Here is a 19,547-nt window from a genome sequence, read left to right on the forward strand (position 1 = left end):
AGAACCCGGTGGGACTAGCATTTCAGAGAAGCTCCATTACATAAATTCACACGTTTATGAACTACTGTATGTCTCAGTGTCTTATTAGTGTTACTCTGTAAATGAAATAATCCATTTTATACGCATTTAATTTAAAGTTGAGGAAATTGATAAATCTGTAAACACTGGGCAATTACTTAAATATTTCTTGATAAACCTTAACAAGGAAAAACATACTTACTTTTCAAAACACTTTAATTCTGCATGAAGTCAACGAAACATTTCATAAGTACAAAAACAAAGTAAACAAAGGGAAAAAAATGGCATCATTGGTTTTAGTCTGCATTGGTTTTATAATCACAAATATCCTGTTTCTCAGATATTGAAAGAACAACTCCTTTCGACATGATTTAAATGGAGCAAATCCAGATGATAGCATTTGAAATATAACCAGTGAGTAAAATCATGCAATGTTGGAAAATTTTTCTTGGCTACCTTGGTGCATTGCATTACAGGATTGACAGATTTTTGACGCATGACAGTTTTGAAAGTTTAAACTGTCAAGTCAAAAACCCTTCATCAAAAACCTCAAATACTGCTTTCAATATAAAAAATTTTCCTATCATCTGTATATCCATGTAGCACAAAAATAATACTGCTCTATCAATGTAACATAATGTAAATAATTTGTGCAGTGAGCCTGATCGATATCTTAACAATGTTTTGAAAATCTTCTATATTCTGATGGCAAAGATATAAACATACAATTTTTTAAATTGAAATATTTTCCAATTACAAAGATACAACATATTTAAAAGGTAGATGGCAGCATCAGTATCTGGATGCAGTTTTCAAAGCGGCCAAAATGAGCATAATAACCTGTGTGCTAACCATCTTCTCTTCTCTCGTATTTCTACTATCAAGGGTGTCTCATATCAGAGCACACTGGAAAGTGTCCAAAGAGGAAAGAATACACAGCTCTCCACAGAAAACGCTGCCAAACCTTGACCACATGACCCGTATTTTACTCTCTGGACACATTTTTTTTTAATCAGTGCTTCCGAAAATATTTCTTTCCTAATTTCTCAAATTCATTTAAAAGAAAAAGAAATTCAATGGTTGGTATTGAATCCATTTGAAGAATTAAATTAACCATTTAAGTGGCACAGCAGAAATCACTAAAGACCCTTCAAATGGAATGTCTTTTTTTATGAAGTAATCTTCCTTCTAATTTTCAGCACGGGCAAACTATGGCATATAGGGAAAGTGTTGATTTCTCAATGGAACGCGTTCCCTATATACCATATTTTGCACGTGCTGGAAATTGGAAGGAAGACTATTTTGACCAGATATTTTGTAAAGTTGATTTCTCAATGGAACTTTACAAAATACCTGGGATTGTCTTCACTAAATGAAAAGGCTTTTAAGGTAAGATATGTCGTCAATGCCGCTTAAAGGGTTAATAACTTGAAATTTTCAGGGGGGGGGGGCGTACCTTTGTGTCTCCTTCAGGGGCTGCCTTGGGGTATATGTATGTAGGTTGACCAAAAAAAAAACCAAAACAAAGTTAGTGAAACTTCTCTAGTTATTTAACTTCGAGGTTAAAGGGCATTGTTCAAAAATAAGCTTTGCGATCAATTGGGAAAGCCAAAGAAAACAGGTTCTCCTCAACAATAGATCTGAAGCCTAGTTGATTGCAATCATAAAGTAAATACCACTGACATAAAATATATAAACAGACAAAAGCTATTACCTTTAAAAGCATCCGAGCTCTGCTGTTTGGATTGGAGGCTTGCCCAAGAAACCCTTCCGTATCAATAGTAATAACATCCAGGTCTTTACAATATGCCGCCCAAACGCCTATCGTACACGAAGACTGAGCATCTGATGTATTGAATACTTCCTCACTTCCATAAAAAGTATGATTCAGCGTATATGATTTTCCATCACCGGTGTTACCAAATATAGAAACAACTTTGAGAGGCTTTGTGGAATCACACTGTAAGCATTCTATGAATTCTTCACTTGTGACCTGCAAAACAATAAAAAAATTGACGTACAGTGAAACCTCGCTACAAAGATACTTGATAACCAGAGTAAAACGATGAATGTCAACAATGACTTATTCAAATCTTGTTTGTAATTGCCCGTAGTCTAATGTTAAACTCTTCCTGATACAAAAATACCCTTTACAATGATAAACCACTCTATAACAATATTTTTTTATATAGTTTCAAAACCACAACAATATTATTGCATTTCACTCAAAATCACCTTCGATATATTTTTAAATTATCACTAGCAGATTTGGTCACTAGAATTTTGCTGGTAAAAACCAGGGCAAAACTGGTATTATAAAAAAAATTTGACTGAATGTGCATTATATGTAATTGAGACTTAAAATCATTACAACACTCAACTTTATACTACTAAACCAGACATGCACCTCATCATGGGCGGAGATACAGGAAGGGTGGGGGGCCCTCCAGAGTCAAAGGTGGAGTCGACTGATCTAATGTATATATGAGTTGACATCATCATCGTGCCCCCCCCCGGACTTCCAAGTCTATCTCCGCCTATGCACCTCGTCCATGTTCCTCTGCGGAACTTCTAACGAATCGAATCGGTGTATGTTGGAATGTGCGTGTTGTGAACCTAACGTGAAGCTTGTTTCTGTGTAATGTTTGTTATAGTGCTGCCATCTGCCTCCTATTTTTTGAACTATGAGTGAAATGTAATGATTGAAGATTTTACTGTTGTAGGCCTGTTGTTCTCTGTTATGTCCGATCTCCCCATTAAAAAGTCTCTGTGGCGAGAATTTTTAACGGGGAAATCGGCTAGCACCCACACCTCAAATTTGGGAACCATTCAATTTTATATTGTTGTATTGCAAAGTAATCTGGTGGAAAATACTTATAAATAAATACAGTCAATTCTTGATATAATGGCCCCCACGTTGTACAGCGATAATTCTATTACAGTGACATGTTAAAAAAACATGTAAAAAATGTTATAGAGAAATTTGTTATACCTAGAGAATGAGAATATTCTCAAAATTAGAGAATAATCGAGAATGCCCCTTTATCCTTTTAAATAATGCAAAAAGTTTACTAATTTTGTTTATATAATGAAATATAATTTAGTTTTTATTGCCTGAAATATTTGGAACAATTTTTTTTGGCATAATTATCTCATAATGACAAGTTTTAGTTTGAGAATATTCACCGAATAATGACAAGTTTTAGTTTGAGAATATTCACCGAATAATGACAAGTTTTAGTTTGAGAATATTCACCGAATAATGACAAGTTTTAGTTTGAGAATATTCACCGAATATTCTCAAACTAAAACTTGTCATTATGAGATAATTATGCCAAAAAAAATTGTTCCAAACCTCTGTCATGGTCAGAGGTTTCAAAAATCTTTACGAAGATTTTGGAAACCTTTAAAGATTTAAAAAATTTCTTTTAAAATTATATAAATTTTCAGAATTAAGTTCAAAGCAAAAAATAAAACCAAAGTTTATTGACAAGGAGAGCCATTCTCATGATCACCTATATTCTCTGTGTGTTTTATTCCCTTCAATAAACTCAATGAACATACATTCAAATTTTTTATCACTCGTATTTGCAAGTTGTTCAGTTCATCCATGTTGTTTTCATTTTCTTACATTAAAAATTTAATATTGTGGGCTGCAAACTTTTACTTTTCCTCTTCTTTCTATTGACAACTCCTATCTGCTGTATTATATGTATGAGGTTCTGAAAGATCTTGCAGCAATTTTGGAATGAAACTTCTGTCAAACTCATTCCTAAGCATGTTTCTTTCTACCACGTAATGGCACCAATATTTTCTGCAGAGTTCCTATAACATTCATCTTTTCAGAAAGTCCTATTTTTCTGGGTATTTGGGTAGTTCTAAAAGAATTCTCTTTAATGGTATATCTTCTGCAACTGCCAAATGAAGAATAAATTCTGATTCACATTCATCTTTGTTTAACCCTTTATCTATTGATGGTACTTTGAAGTACCAGGTCAGCTAATTTGTTATGTATGAACATACCAAGGATCCAAGGTTTTTCTTCTTATTTGCCTTTATTTTGTTGCTTTTTCTTTACTCTTTAATATCAAGCTATTATGAATAATTAGTCTGAATACCTGTTTCGAATGGTTCCGTGTCCTCTGAGAATGAGGATATTTTTTGTATAATTACTTTTGCAAAATTAATTGAAAGACTGATTATTTGTGGAGATGAAGATTACAAGGAAGAAAATGCATCTCTGCCCCCCACAGGGACTCGAATCCCGATACCTCGCTTGCCGGACGATTGCTCTACCCCCAAAGCAGAATATGCTGAAATCTGTGACATATGTCACAGAACAATAAGTGCTGCTACTACTACTTAACCGAACATGCACCTCGTGCACATTCCTCTTCGGAATTTCTAACGAATCGCCACATGCAGGAATGTGTGTTCTGAGTGTATGCTTGGCCCTAACGTATTCATGTTGTAGAATTACGCTTGTTTTGTGTTCATGCTGCCATCTGACTTCCATTTTCCGAAGTAAAAATGGAAATGCTTGAATTTTCATGTTTTTGTGAGTATCGTGTTGTAGGCCTGCCTGTTCTCTGCGGAGAGACTTTTTCAAATGGGAGATCGGCTCACATTCGTGCCTTGAAGCTGGAAAACCACAAAAAACGAACTTCAGCCGACCACCACTGTGCCGTCAACAGGGTTTGAACCTGGATCCTCAGGACGAGAGTCCAGCACGATAATAAGTGCTATTGCAGAACAATCAGGAAAAATTTTACGAAAATTGTAGAAAACACTATTATGGGAATTTTTATTGGAGAACATTCCAGTAAGCTGAGGGCTCGTTACAGAACAATGGAAAATATTTCGCTTTTGGGGCTCTACCATCTAGGCTATGGTAACAGATAGAATATTTCAACATATATATGTTGAAGGTTGAATGTTGAAAGGCTCTGTACATGGAAGGCGGTAGCAATCAACTAATAGCTTGTGAATGACATAGGCCACCAGATGGCCACACGCATATAGAAATGTCCTCTTCACTTGTGGATACAAGATTTTGTATGTTTTGAATTTTTTGTGGAGATAAATATTACAAGGAAGAAAATTCATCTGACCCCCCCCCCCCCACAGGAAGTTTCTTGGCATGTAATTCTTATAGAACTAACCCAACGAATGTTCCCATGATATATATGCTTATTAATTTTATCAATCAAAGAATGAGCATAAATTGTTTTACAAAAGCATTTAAAACATCTAATACCTTAATTTTCACGCAATCAGGTTTGCAATTAAAGTATCACATTTTGTCTAAAGTAAACCAATTCTTTCCTAAATAGACAAGTGTAGTGAAATCTCACTACAGTGATATTCTATACAACAATAAATCCCTCAACAATATTTTTTCTTGATTCACAGAGTACCATTATATCATAATTTAACTGTATCAGTGTTGGCAAGAATTTCCCTTAAATGTGGAAAAAACCATGGCTGTCCCGGGCAAAAATAGGTTTTTTCCCACAATCGATGCATTGTTATGCATTTATTTTTCTATTTATTATGCAAATGACATAGTTTTAAACTTACATTTTGGTTTAATAGTCAATAATTTTTTAGAATTAAGTTTTTGCCACAGCTGAAGGAAAAACATCCTGACAAAAATAGGTTTTGTCAAGCATAAAAAAAATTGATACTTCCCACATTTATTTATGTCTAGTATCACACACATTTGACGAGGAGGCGTTTCAAACACATATTCTGGTTTAAAAATTATATTTTATTGACATACTTGTTAGTCAAAGGTTGAGTATATATAAAGAATTCTTTACGAAAAAATCAGCCCTAATACCGTTTACGCAACCATGTTCGCAATAACAGTAGCTGATTTTCTCATTCAAAAAACAGTCATAAAATGTTTAACTGCCAATAATGCAGAAATTTTCAATATTTCAATCCTAAAGAAATCACACCATCTATCAAAAATTGTGTGATGTGCAGTTGCAATGGAATGATTGCTATAACAAGCATTGACAGTCTATATTTATTTGTAGGCCTAAATATATTTCCACCGGATTACTTTACTATACAACATTATAAAGTTGATTGCCATAATGATTTCAAGACTCAGTTACATAGAATACACCAAGTCCAATGGTTTTTTTTTTTGTTCATAAAACCATTTTTACCAGTTTTTGTCACTGTCCAGGCAAAAATACCTCTATGCTGGTAAAATGTCCAACCCTGACTAATACAAAATTTGAATAACAGTCCCACTTCACTCAGAAAAATCACCCACTATAAACCCCCCCCCCCCTTCATTGAGAATGAAATTTTGAATAACATCATTCCTTCATTCAAGAAAACGACACCCACACTTTGACCACCTGCTCTAATCACAATGAATGACACTCAAATCTACAGTACACAACTCAAGGTCATTTATATATCAAGCACATAATCATATGTATAGTATTTTTTGTGATGCATCCATGGGCCTCCCAAAAACGAAGAGAGTGACATGGCTCAAGTCCCTGGGACCCCAAAGCAGAATGTTTTTCCATTATTCTGCAATAATTCCTCGGCTATATGGAAAATGTTCTGAAGTAAATTCTCATGCGAATGCAAGCCGATTTCCCTTATAAAAACACTCATCACAGAGAGCAAGTACAATGGTACAATTACTCACTCATAGTTAGAAAAATTGATGGCAGCATTACACATACATTACAAAGTAAAAACTTCACGTTAGGGTTACAACATGTACATACACATTTCAACATGCACCAATTCATTAGAAATTCCGTAGAGGAATGTGGACGACATGCATGTGTGGTTTACTAGTAGTAAAAATTCTAATAATAATTTTTTCTACACTTTCCTTAAAATTTTTCTAGACTGTTCAGCAGTGGCACTAATTGTTCTGTAATGTGCATTGCAGATTTCGACACATTCTGCTGTGTGGGACAATTATCATTCTTTGTTGTTTTTTTCAAACTGTAAACTCCCTATAAAAAAAGACCCACTAAAATAGGGGGCCTCATAGGTTTACTTAATTTTGTGGGGCCAGTTTTATATGAATTACACTATAATTATACTAGTGAAAAGGAAGGCCGGGGGTGGCGATTGCACCAGTTGGCCTGGAGGAAGAATGGTTATGTTAAGATGTTTACTGTGTTTTTTTGTTTCCAGAAATGCCAAACACCTTCTCCCTGACATCAAAATTTGGCAAATGAAAAATCGCTTTTCCTGTATCTTGTTGACAATGTAAGGAAAAATTGCCGTAGGTCCAATAGGAATGTTTACCTGTAATTGTTCTTTGTCATTTAAAAGCAAGAAACTTCTACAAGAGCTGCGGGTGTCTGATTCCCCGTTCTTCTTAAGTAGGTGATTATCACTAGAGCGGTAATCTCCAGATGAGTTCGCTGAAGAATAACCGTCTAGGGTACAACTCATAGACAACATGCTGGCAGTGCAATTATCGACAGTGTTCAGTGGTACGTCTTCACAGGACACGAACTCTTCGACGGCCTCGCTGCAAATGAACCTCCTCCTTATGTGTGTCTTTTTCTTATCTTTGGAGTGGGTCTGGCGGTCACAGGGATAGCAGAACTTGGCATTGCACCTCGAACAAGACACATCGGCGAAATTTCTCTCGGGACATCCGCCGTCACAAACGAGTTCCTCGGGGGCATCAACTACCGGGTGTCGGGAGTGGAGAGACAAACGCTCGTCCTCGTGTAATAGGGCTTCGCACAAGTCACACTGATTTGAATTGCAGTCCTCGCAATAATAAGAAGAGACTGGTTTGCTTCCTTTGCACGCGAGCCTTTCCTCACAAATCCTTATAGACGATCTCACTCTCAATGCTCTCCAGCAACTCACTCGGGGTTTCATGGATGTTTCTTATGGACCATCAAGTTCAAACCTACATCACGTGAAACATATACGTAAACACGAGTTTCCCCCACCTTCAGCTGTTGTTGTCCTACAATCACGGCATCTAACGGAGAAAACGCCAAGCAAATTGTTCACATTGGGACACAAATTTTGAGTTGGAACATTAAAACAAAACATGCGAAATTTTTCATATTGAGATCTAAAACCACTAAATCATTTCCCATGCAATCACGAAGCAACCACTACAAGGTTATGTTTCATCATTGGGGCTACGTTCATACTGACGCGGGCGCGCTCTTTCCGCATTTACTCTTCTATGTGCACGAATCACAATATCTTTGAGATCAAGAATCTAATTTAGTGAATATATAGACAGATTTTTATTGGCTATTTTCTCATACACGCGTCAATACCACTGAGTTTTGAGGTATTGTCAAATGAGTAAATTCTATTTTCCCTCTAAAATCTGGTGTTATTGCAGTTCAACAGAAAAACTTAAAAAAACCTGCTTTTATCCTCAAAACATTTATTTCAAATACTTTTCCATATTTTACAAAAAATATTTGTTTCTTTTATTCTAGCTGAATCTTCCCTTTTTTTGATTAAAAGCTCAACACCTATCTTATCATTAACCTGGGTTACAGCCGTCTATATTACCTCCGTGTTTCGCCCCGAGGAAGGCGGAGCTGTATTTGGTCTCAATGTTTAGTCAAACGTGAAGTTTTGTTTGAATAGCATTTAAAATAAAACGAGATATGGCTGCTGTAACTTTCGGGGATGAGTTGGTTAGGGACTATTTAATTTATCGAGGTTTTTTAACTGCTCTCAAATCATTTGATGGCGAAGTGAAGTCGGATAAAGATAGGGGATTTCGTGTAAGTTTTGGTGTAAATTGATAATTCAGTGTCAATTAAAATCAATTTATGCCTAGACGTTTTACATAATAATCATGTATTTTTTCTTTCCAAGATAATTTTAGTGAAAAAAATTGTGTTAAACTTTTCATTGAATTTGGAAGAAACAAAGAAAAGACTAATTACAAAAATTTATAAATGTCTTTTCTCGAGACCAATAAACAAACACCCCAGAAACAGCGATAGTATAATTCAGGAGTTCTTAACCTATGGGGTGCGACCGAAACTTGGGTCAAGGGGACTTCAGAGATGGGTTGTTGTCCAAAACCAAATGGAGTCTTCAGAGAAGGGTCATACGAATCAATTTACAGCCAGGGGTTCTTGAACTATAGATCATAACCCAACTTTCATTCACAGGTTTCTGGGTCGTAAAAATCCACTTACCTTCCTGTTCATAGGCGTACATAGAATTTTCTCGAGGGGGTTTCAGATTTTTTCTTCCTGGGGGTTTATGTTTTTTCCTGCAAAACAACACTATAATCTTGACTCTGGGGGGGGGGGGGGGGGCTTTATGTACGCCAATGTTCCTGTTACAAATGCACTTATTGCGTCACTAGTTTCACTAAATTTGAAAATCAAAGTCCCATGGGTCACAAAGCTGCTTTTGTTGCTCATTTTGGGTTGTGGCTGAAAAAGGTTAAAAGGTTGAAGTCGCCAAAAACGAAATGGAGTCAGGACCCGACTTTGACCTGATGGGGCCAAGGGGAAAAAAGTATTTAAGGACCTCTTTCACTGTGGTTGAAGAGGTTTGGTACATTAGCAAATACTGTACAATATACTATACTGTGTTTACAAACATGTCATGTTGTTTGTGTAGGCCTAGTTTCTGACTGCCCTATTTGTTTAATATCCTAATATCTATTTAATATCCTGATTTAGAATAATTCAATCTATTACAGTATTGCATTGTAGCATTTATAATTTTTATTTAACAATTACAACTTTTTCTTGTTTCTTGCAGCCAGATCGTATCGTTGAACACTTGAGTAGCTGTATAACCAATCTTGACCTGACTGCACTGAGAGAAGCATGGTCTCATCTCGAACAAAAAGTATTCTCACGCCTTGAACATTCATTTCTTAGCACTGTGAAAAAGCTTGAGAATGCTCTTCTTCGAATGTACCTTGTTACCTGCATATCAGCTAGCAGGCATGATAAATTGCTCGACTTTTTTGAAAAAATGACTCCGGAATTACAGGGACAGGCTGATTGGAAAGAATGGTTTGGTTTGTATATTTATTCTTATTCAGAAAATATAATTTTTCACCAGAATTATTTCCATAGAAACTTATATTACATCACTGAATTGTTCTTGATAAAATGCATCCATTTTATAATGTTTAATGCATGCTTGTTTCAAATTTTTAGCTTTGCCATTCTTGAAGAATCCTGATGAAAATCCCACATTTTCTGTGTTCTTCACACGTCAGTGGCAAGATACCATGCTTGTGTCCCTGCATAACTTCATAAGTGTTGTCTTTCAAAGCATCGGTAAGATTTGAAAGTGTATATTAATTTCCTCCCCTTTGATTTCAAGAAACTGGAATTTAGTTAAAAGAAGCAACATGAAACCGCTAGGGAAAAAAGTTTTTAGTATGTTATGAAAATAGTTTTATGTTTGCAGTATTCTAAGTGTTCTCTTTGCAGAGAGCAGGCAGACTTTCAAAATAATATTTATACCAGCGCTTGAAGAATAAATAAATAAAATCAAATTTAGGCAGTACCAAAATTTTACATGAGCTAAGCAATTTTTTCTGACGAAATTGTTACAAAATAATGTACAGTGAAATATTGATATAACACTACTCTGTGGACCAAGAAAAAATATTGTTTTAGAGTGATTATCGTTATATTAAGAGGCAACATTATAACCATGTACCACCAAATTTATGCTGTAAATGGCATTTTTTCTTAATCTGCATTGTTTACACCATCAGAAAATGCACTTCAAAGTATTTATTCATCATGAAAAATTGTAATTGATTGGTTGATTAATAAAATTTATTTAGATGCATTGCTCCTGTAAAGAAGTTTATTGTATTACACTTATGTGTTTTGTACCCTTACATGCTAGAAGACATGTTGACATAATGTCTGATGATTTTGTGCTGTCCTCAGGCTTCAATTCAGTTATCAAACATGAAAAAAAAATTAGGCTTTAATATAGATTTTCTACTTGCCATGGTAACCTGGCTCCTGTGAATTATCAGGCTCTGACTGAAAAAAAAATAGTTTAGGCATTTGTAATTTTTACTTAAAAACATGGAAGGCAAGTGGCAGCACCAGTATAATACTAAAACATAGTTCTAACAACATAAATAGGTTAGGACCATCCATGTACACTCACATACATATTCCTGCATGTACCATTTTGTTAGAAATTCCACAGAGGAATGTGTATGAGGTGCATGTATGGTTGGCATTAGTAGTATTTTAAGTGTATGTGTGTGTAATTAAGAGAAGATTTAATGGTTAAATGTTATTTTTGTTTCTTAATTTTTATGCTTTTGAACATTCATTTCTCATTTATTGATGATTTTTGATACTTGTATTAGCTGAATGAACATCAGCAGTCATTAACATATTCATGTCTTATTCAAATATTGCCACAGTTACTAGTATTCATTGCTTTCATTAATGGATGAAACTATGTCCCAATTATTCTTTACAGAAACATCTAGTCTTTTGAGTCATGTTCATTGAGTCACATGTCATATTCAAATATTGCCACAGTTACTAGTATTCATTGCTTTTATTAATGAAGAAATAAATTATTTATGGATAAAAACTATGTATCATTTATTCCTTACAGCAACACCTAGTCTTTTGAGTTATGAAGAGGAACTTTTTCGGCTTAACTCTCTTCAAGAGGAAAATGATATGCTACGTGCAAAGGTAAAATTTTTGTATACAAGTTTTTTAATTTTTTTACATTTTTTACAAGTTATGAGAAGAAAAAATTACTTTTGGGTTGTGATTTATACAATTATTTTGAATATCCCATCTTTGCATTCAGTGAAGATTATTTATTACTGCATACAGTGATACCTCAGCTAGCAAAGGTAATTCATTTCGGGATCATGTTCATAAGGTGAAATCTCCATTAGCCGAAATGTGATTTCCCATAGGTTTTTATGGAAAATCATTTAATTTGTTAGAGGTGCTGCATAAAATTTGAAGACAAGTTTCTTGAAACACTAAGGAACACTATAAAAAAAAACTGACCAATGCCTAAAATGAACAGCTTAAAAATCGGATAAATGAGAATTTACATGAAGTTACACGAGTTAAGCCAGAGTTACACTGTAAAAGTTTGATAAAAGATCTCTTACAAAACTTGAAAAAAAACAACCAATGAGCCTATTGGTTACATCCGCTTGAGTATAACAGATGCTCTTATCAGGTGAATTTTTCCAGTTTTATCAAAAACTTCTATAGTGTAATGCTGAAGATTTTTTTTATTTTACACTGTACACTTGACACAACCCAGTCAAGTTTGTAGATGTTCCCATTAATTTGTGATTTGGGAAGCTCATTTCTTTCTGATGCATGAAGATGGACAACTCCCAGAATATCCAGACTGTTAGGTTTGATGCTAAAAATCTTGTACTGAAAGAATGTGTGTTCCGAAAACATTACTTTTTTTCCCCTTCAATGCATTTTCCATTAGCCAAATCTTTCATTTTACATGAAATGGTTCAAAAACTTTCAGAAAAAAAAATGGAGGTGTATCTGGAAAAACATTCCAAGAGGGGAACAGGTCTTAATTGAGCTTGAGTGACTAATGATTGTCGCTGGAATTCAGCTAACAATGCAACTGTTTTACGTTAAGGTGTGCATTCATATCAACAAACATGTTTGTTAGCCGAGGCGAAAAAAATCTTTAGCCGAATAATTCATAAGCTGAGGTATCACTAATATATTTACTTATATACTAAATTAAACAGGCTCAGATGAATCAATCTTTAGTTGTTGATTATATTTATTTTTTTATTTATCTATAATTTTATCTATTTTTATGGTAGTTGGCTGTAATTCACAATGAAATATTTTATATCTGAAATGTGTGTGTCATATTTTATACTTCGAGTCTGCTCAATTTGTATTGGCTGTAATAATAATTATTTTACCATTCCCAGGACTCGCCTAACATTAAGGTGCAGGTATAGGTTTGCCATACAATGGTTGCAAATACAGTAAAAGTCTGTTACAACGAGTACAGCTTATAGCTAGAATCTCACTATTACGAGTTATTTCTTAGTGATTGTCAAAAAGCTAATATTAAAGATACATAAAATATTCATTAGCAAGTTAGGAAATTAGGAAGCTTTCATTATAACAAAAAAAAAATAATAAAATAAAAATTCTCATAAACACCAGTTTTTTCTTCTTATTTCTTTAAGAATTGTACCAAGGATCAATCAGTTATTATCATTTATCATTCTACAAGCTTCCTGTAAACATTCTGAGAGGGACTTCTAATAAAGGATAGAGACAGAAAAGCTATATTTTTACTTCCTTTTCCTATTTTTAGGCTTTATCAATATACATACGGGACATATGATTTTTGACTTTGGTTATTTCCAGTGATTAACAGACCTAGCACCCTAGTAATGCAGTGGAAATATTTCCAACCTAACTCGTGGGGAGCTGTAGCCCAGGTCAATAAGATACTTGCCTGAAGTACCAAAGGATGTTTAGAGGTGTCGTGAGTTCGATACCCGGTTTGTCCTTGTCAGAAACTTTCTGACGGGTAGAACAGAAATAGCATCACCACAGAAAAAGATTGCTACTGCAGGGAATCCCACATCAAGGGGTTAGTTCTCGATGAGTATAAAAAAGGCTGCTATTTAGAATCGGCAATAAATTGTAGGTTCCAATCTAATTAGCCCTCATGTGTAGAAAGTTACAGTAGTGCGACAAAAAGGATCAAAAGACCAACCTTATAGCTTGTTCGGTAGAAAATTGCTGTATTGCGATATGACCAGAATTGATGTGGATGTAAAGTAGTAGTGACTAACAGACCAAGGTCTTATCTTTCACTGCCAGGGTTTGTCTGACAAACTTGTGTTGTTTCTGAATAGATGGACAAATCCTGTTTAGAAATACGTTTCAATCAGCGAAGAGATTTTAATGATTCCATGAAGTCATGGAATTGTGCAATGACATGATAAATGAGAATTTTAATTGCTTGGTCAGTATGCCAAATTGTTTTGAGAATTAAAAAATTCTGTATTTCCAAAAATCAACTGCTGTGAGCAAAAAAAAAAAGCAATTTCATAATTAAAATCTTGTTCATTGGCTGATGTCAGAATGAAATGAACTGAAAGCCAGTTATAATGCAGGTGAATAAATGAAAAGTTTCACCTGACTGTGCAAAAAATTAAATTCACTTATAACGAGAAGTTTGCTATAATGACAATTTTTCCTATGATTGTGATCAGTGTTCGCCCATATGCATCTAGATGCGAGAATCACACATCGAAATTCAATTTTACTCCAAAATTCATTGAGGAGTGAAAATACTCCTTCAAAAAGTTTTAAGTAATTTTTTCTAACCGTTATTTTTCAGTGATAGAAAAAACATAACCCCTCCTCTTTTTACAAAAAATATCTTAAAATTTTAGAGAGGAGTGAAATTACCCTTCAAAATTATATTTTTGAATAACACTGATTGTGAGCTGTCGCTATAACAGGCTTTTACTGCAGTTATTGGTAATATCACCAGAGTCCTCACCTATTCAAAAATGATCTCATTTTAGGGCCTCATGTTGAGGGCCTACTAAAACATGCTTCATGCTTTATTGATGTGCAGCCATCTTTGAAGCAGCTGTACCACTCCTTTATCAGAGTGGTGGTGCACATTTCTTCATCTCTGAGAGTCTGTTGAATCTTGCAGATTTTTTCCATTCTAGAATCACCAAGCTACACAAAGATTTATTTAATGTAATGTAATAGCATTTACGTTTTCCTGTCAGTTTGTCAAAAATGAAAATTCAACAGCCCTCACACTTCCTCATTCACAGGCAGCTTATGCAAGCAGGAAAAATTCAAACATGCATACCAGGATTGCCTACATAAGTGCACCAATCCATGCATCCCTAGCTTCATTGGTTCACGCATGAAAAATTATGATCAGATACTTTTTGAGCAAACCTTGCATGCATACTGTAATATCTGCTCACCATCACAACTTCTACTTTACAGCTGGCCTCTATGGGAGGCGAAATTGATGCCCCAAAGCTGGGAGTAGACAGTGATGATCAGAATATAGCATCAGGTGAATTGATGGATGACTTCTACGTCATAGCTCAGTAAGTTATATGAACCTAGACATTTTATCTTCATCTATCAGTTAGGTGGTTTGAGGATAACTCTTGTGTTCACTAGTTTAAAAAATGCAGATTGTTTGTTATTTTCAGGAGTTCTTCTTCGAAGCAAAGTTGACAGAAATTCAATCGATTTTTTCACCTGTTGTAAGTGATATTACTTCACATATTTATATAAATATATGTGCACTTTTAGCTGTATGGCTATTTTAGCTGTGGCACAATATTGTGACTGATAAATGATTAAAATAATAGAATAAATGTTCATCATTGCACACTTTCTATTGCATACAGTCAGTTCTGTTGTCTGTTATGAAAGTAATGTTATCTGTTTACTTTTCAGCTACAAAATAATATTTTTATTTCATTATTTCTAATTTTTTTATGGGCAGTTATTTCTGTTGAGCCAAGTACCATAACACATGGTAAGATTTCTCCAAGATTTAGGAATCGTTTTATTCACTTATTATAACTGAACTTTTCCATTTCCATACACCGGTCCTGTGACTCACATTCCTGTAATGAATTGTGTTGAAAAACATAGTATTTAGGTGTTCAGTGATCAATTTTATGAATCAAAGAATTGCATAGTGTTTCTTATAAACTTGGCCACAGATTGAAATTACAAAGCAAGACATTCAGATTTTAATACAGTCCATTCCATAATTTATAACCAGGATATGTTCTAAGCATCACTCAAGTTAAAATCATACCATCAGTAAGGCAGTTAATTAAGTATCTGAAAAGAGCCAGCCTCATTTAAAATAGAATGCACTGTCAATGTTGAGGAAAAACTACTTCTAAAAGTGAAACATTGACACAATTGGCACATTTAAAAAGCAGTATGATTAACATATTGGGATAAATCGAGAAGCTATATATACTTAGATAAAACCACCATAATCTTTTTTATGGGCAGTGTATTATATAGCATTAATTAGTTTTTTATTTTCTGTTATATGCTTTTATATTGGATTGCTGATATTTAACATCCATATTTTTTATGGGCATCTTTTTTCATCCACCTGTTTGCACTTGTATTTGTATAATTTTTATGTTTAATCTAATTTTCATTTATCAATTTATATTACCTTTCACTTCATTATCTTAAATTGTGCTGCATTTTCACCCATTCTTTCAGTCATTTGCAAGCCTTCATGAATTTTACCAAGAATCAGAACAAAATTTTTTCATGAAAAATGTTCCTAAACTTGTAGCTCCATGGTTTCCTCCTTTTATTTTTATTTTTCAGTAACTTTGACAGTTTTCAATTCAATAGTCTTAATTAGTTCATCCCTCTTCATTAACTTCAGTGGAGTGAAATTAAACACTTTTGCAATGTCCATAAGTTTTTCACTGATTCCTTTAAATTCACTTTTTTCCAGAGGGTGCTCAAAGTTGTTGAATTTTTTTTGTGAATTTAAAAAAAAATTCCTTAAACTGCTAAGTCATTTGGTCTCATCCAGAATCCGTGTTAGGATTGATATATGATATAATGTTGCGGTGGCTCACCAAAGACTGTGGCCAACAGTCGCCAAGTGCGGGGACACGCGAGAGGATGTTTTGTGACTCGAGAGTCTGGAGCATAATGCTGATTCGATAAGTTGTGTTGTCTATGATACATTAAAAGCGTATAGTTACAATGTGCTTAATACCTGTTCCATGATAATTTTCTTTTGCCACTATATCATTCAGAAAGTGTTAACTATTGCATGGCTTAAAATTTATACATAAATGTACAAATACAAACACCAAGGCCACAACAGACAAATTACCCAACGAGATGGCTGAAAAAAGATGCCCATAAAAAATATGGATGTGAAGTATACCAAAAAGTATTATAGAACAAATTATAAAATAAAAATTATAATATAATAAAATATTGTAGAACAAAAAGTATAACAAATGTTATTATTAGGGAAAACTTCCTGCAACACCACAACCTGGAGTTGTCCCTTACTAAATGACATTGGTGTCCCCTTATTGATTGATGGTGTATTAATAACTCATGGTCCATCCTATCCATCCCGTTGAAAATTTTAAACGCTTTGATCATATCTTCCTGGATGATCAAAGATGCAGGAGTATATACAGTACATATTGTATATATTCCTGTATAAGCTTACGCGGGAATACATAGGATCAACCTTTGAGGGGGACACAAAATTTTCTTCTAGAGAAATTTTGAGTGGCCAACCTGTAAAAAACTGTTGAACAGAAATTGATTAAAGTAGCATTTAAAAGGTTTTTTTTAACATTAGATTTTTTAAAATTTTTGTTCAGCATGGGAGGGGGGGGGGGGTCACAAGCCCCCCAATGCCCCCCCCCCCCATTTTTTATACTACTGAGTTGAACCCCACCTCCAACTTTAGGACCACCAAAGGTGAAGTATTTCTCTGCAAAACTGATCTGTATATATAAGCTAATGCTCCGACCCTTCCTCTAATTTCGGAGCAAATTTTTGAAAATACAAAACAAAACTTGGCTCATATCCAGATACATGGTAATGCATATAATATACATATGATTTTCAACTATCTCTATATAAGAGTATGAAATATTTTAGTTTTTGATACAAAAGTTTGTTAATCTAATGAACTTCCATTAGTTGAGAAAGGGTTGTATTTTCTATAGCATGTTATGCAGTAAGTTGTAAAAACACACGAGTTTTTAAGCCGTTTGACTCTGGAGAAAATTGCAAAAGATAAACTTTCACTTTTTCCCCATCAGTGCTAGCAATTAAACTGTTCCAATTAACGAATATTCTATGTTCCACGCATTCATTAAGAGCCAAAAAATGAATGATGGGTAAATAATAAGTAACAAAGACTCACTACAGTTAGCAGCAAAATCAATGTCCCTTAAACTATGGAATAGGCCCATATGAAATTTACTTTTTAAATTGATTAAAGTTAGAGTTGGTTTAGTTAAATTAGAGTTATTTTCATCGGCTATCAATTCCAGCTTAGAGCATTACTTAGATTAGTGATGGGCAAACTATAGCCTGCAGGCCAGATGGAGTCCGCTTAGAGGTTCTATCCAGCCTGTTGCAGATTTCAAAATAAATTTTTGATTTCATATTTTAAAAATATTTATTTAAAGCTATGTTTCATTTTTTGCATATGAATAATATAGATGCGAGAATTTAAGAAACTGATTTAAAAACTTTTGGATATGCAAAAAAGGAAACACGTATGCAAAGGTTATTAAAATATACATATTTATTTTTTCACAGTTGTAAAATAAACCATTGTCTCCTATTTGCAATTAAATCCTGGCAGTCTTCAAAGTATACAACACATTCTGCCTCTTCATTTCTAAGCATAAAAATTCTAATTATAAACAATGTCCGGCCCCTCAAAATTTTTGTGTTTTGGCCTGCTCCCATAAAAGTTTGCCCATCCTAGCCCTTTGAAGGGCACTATATTAAAAAAAAATTGGCTAAACTAAAACTTCATATACATACTTGGTACATAGGAAAAAAAACTTTCCTAGGATGTAATGCAGAAAAAGCAACATTTTGTTAAAAAAATTCCCTTTCCATAGATTTTGTAGGTCAAAATGATCAACATAAGCATATTGATAGCTGGTACATATCTTTCAATGAGATGGAAGTGTGAGTTTTCCTTTTTGAGTGGCATATAAATTTGTTCGAAATGTCAAATTGTCCATCAGTGGCACTGAAAAAAAGAATAAGAACATCGAGATTGGTGATGTATTCAGCATTGATAGAATTTCCTGAGATGGTCCCACCTTTTCCTTGAAATCTGGTATCCCAATTTGGTTTTTGTTTTTCTCCTGAACTATCTCAGATTGTTGAGAAGATCCAGGAATTAGGGATTGTATACCTTCATCACCATCATTTTTGCCATTATCCATGCAGTAAGCTTTCTCTTATTTTGTTCATCGGAGGTATCAGATGCAGACTCTGGATCAGAGGGAAGCTCCGAAATTAGTATAATATTGCTTCCTCTGCACTAAGCAATTTTTTAGGCATTTCACCACCAATAAAAGTAATAAATGCACATATATATATATAATAAGGTAAAAGAAATTCTAGAAAATAAAATTAAAACATAGAAAGTAGTCGTCAACAGCTGGTTTAAAATCACTAGAATGAAAGAATGGTTATGTGCAGGACAAAACATTGCATGTTGAGCCTTACATTCTAACCCCCAAAACTCCTCCACAAACCACAAATACACATCTGAGATGTTTCAACACCATTGCTGCTGTCACCCATTTTCTAGTAAACGAGAGAAAGGAGAAAATGAAGAAAAACAAGGTAGCTTCATCTCAGGGAGGTGATTTCATGCTGACGACACTTGGGATATCTCATTCCTCTAGATGTGTGGTGTCCTTAGTATAGAACAGTGATTCCCAACATGGGCGTTAA

At 34.3% G+C, this 19,547-nt stretch overlaps 2 protein-coding genes across 2 annotated transcripts in view; one reads left to right on the plus strand and one right to left on the minus strand.

The window, feature by feature from the left end:
- Positions 1–8,190, minus strand: part of LOC149077574 (zinc finger FYVE domain-containing protein 1-like) — a 33,285-nt gene extending 25,095 nt beyond the window's left edge. The window contains exons 1-2 of the mRNA XM_089245143.1: positions 7,315–8,190; positions 1,733–2,011 (exon numbers count right to left, since the gene is read on the minus strand). Of these exons, the coding sequence (XP_089101269.1) occupies positions 1,733–2,011; positions 7,315–7,905 (870 nt within the window). The 5' untranslated portion in view covers positions 7,906–8,190. The remainder of the gene's footprint in view (positions 1–1,732; positions 2,012–7,314) is intronic.
- Positions 8,191–8,558: 368 nt separating this feature from the next.
- LOC149077575 (WD repeat-containing protein 91) overlaps positions 8,559–19,547 on the plus strand; it is a 40,225-nt gene continuing 29,236 nt past the window's right edge. The window contains exons 1-5 of the mRNA XM_089245144.1: positions 8,559–8,783; positions 9,784–10,048; positions 10,191–10,313; positions 11,635–11,717; positions 15,030–15,136. Coding sequence (XP_089101270.1) covers positions 8,664–8,783; positions 9,784–10,048; positions 10,191–10,313; positions 11,635–11,717; positions 15,030–15,136 — 698 coding nt within the window. The 5' untranslated portion in view covers positions 8,559–8,663. The remainder of the gene's footprint in view (positions 8,784–9,783; positions 10,049–10,190; positions 10,314–11,634; positions 11,718–15,029; positions 15,137–19,547) is intronic.

Source organism: Pholcus phalangioides, unplaced genomic scaffold (assembly GCF_987345545.1).
Source record: "Pholcus phalangioides strain wild (caught in Gottingen) unplaced genomic scaffold, Ppha-v1.0 ptg000015l_1, whole genome shotgun sequence".
Lineage (NCBI taxonomy): Eukaryota > Metazoa > Arthropoda > Arachnida > Araneae > Pholcidae > Pholcus > Pholcus phalangioides.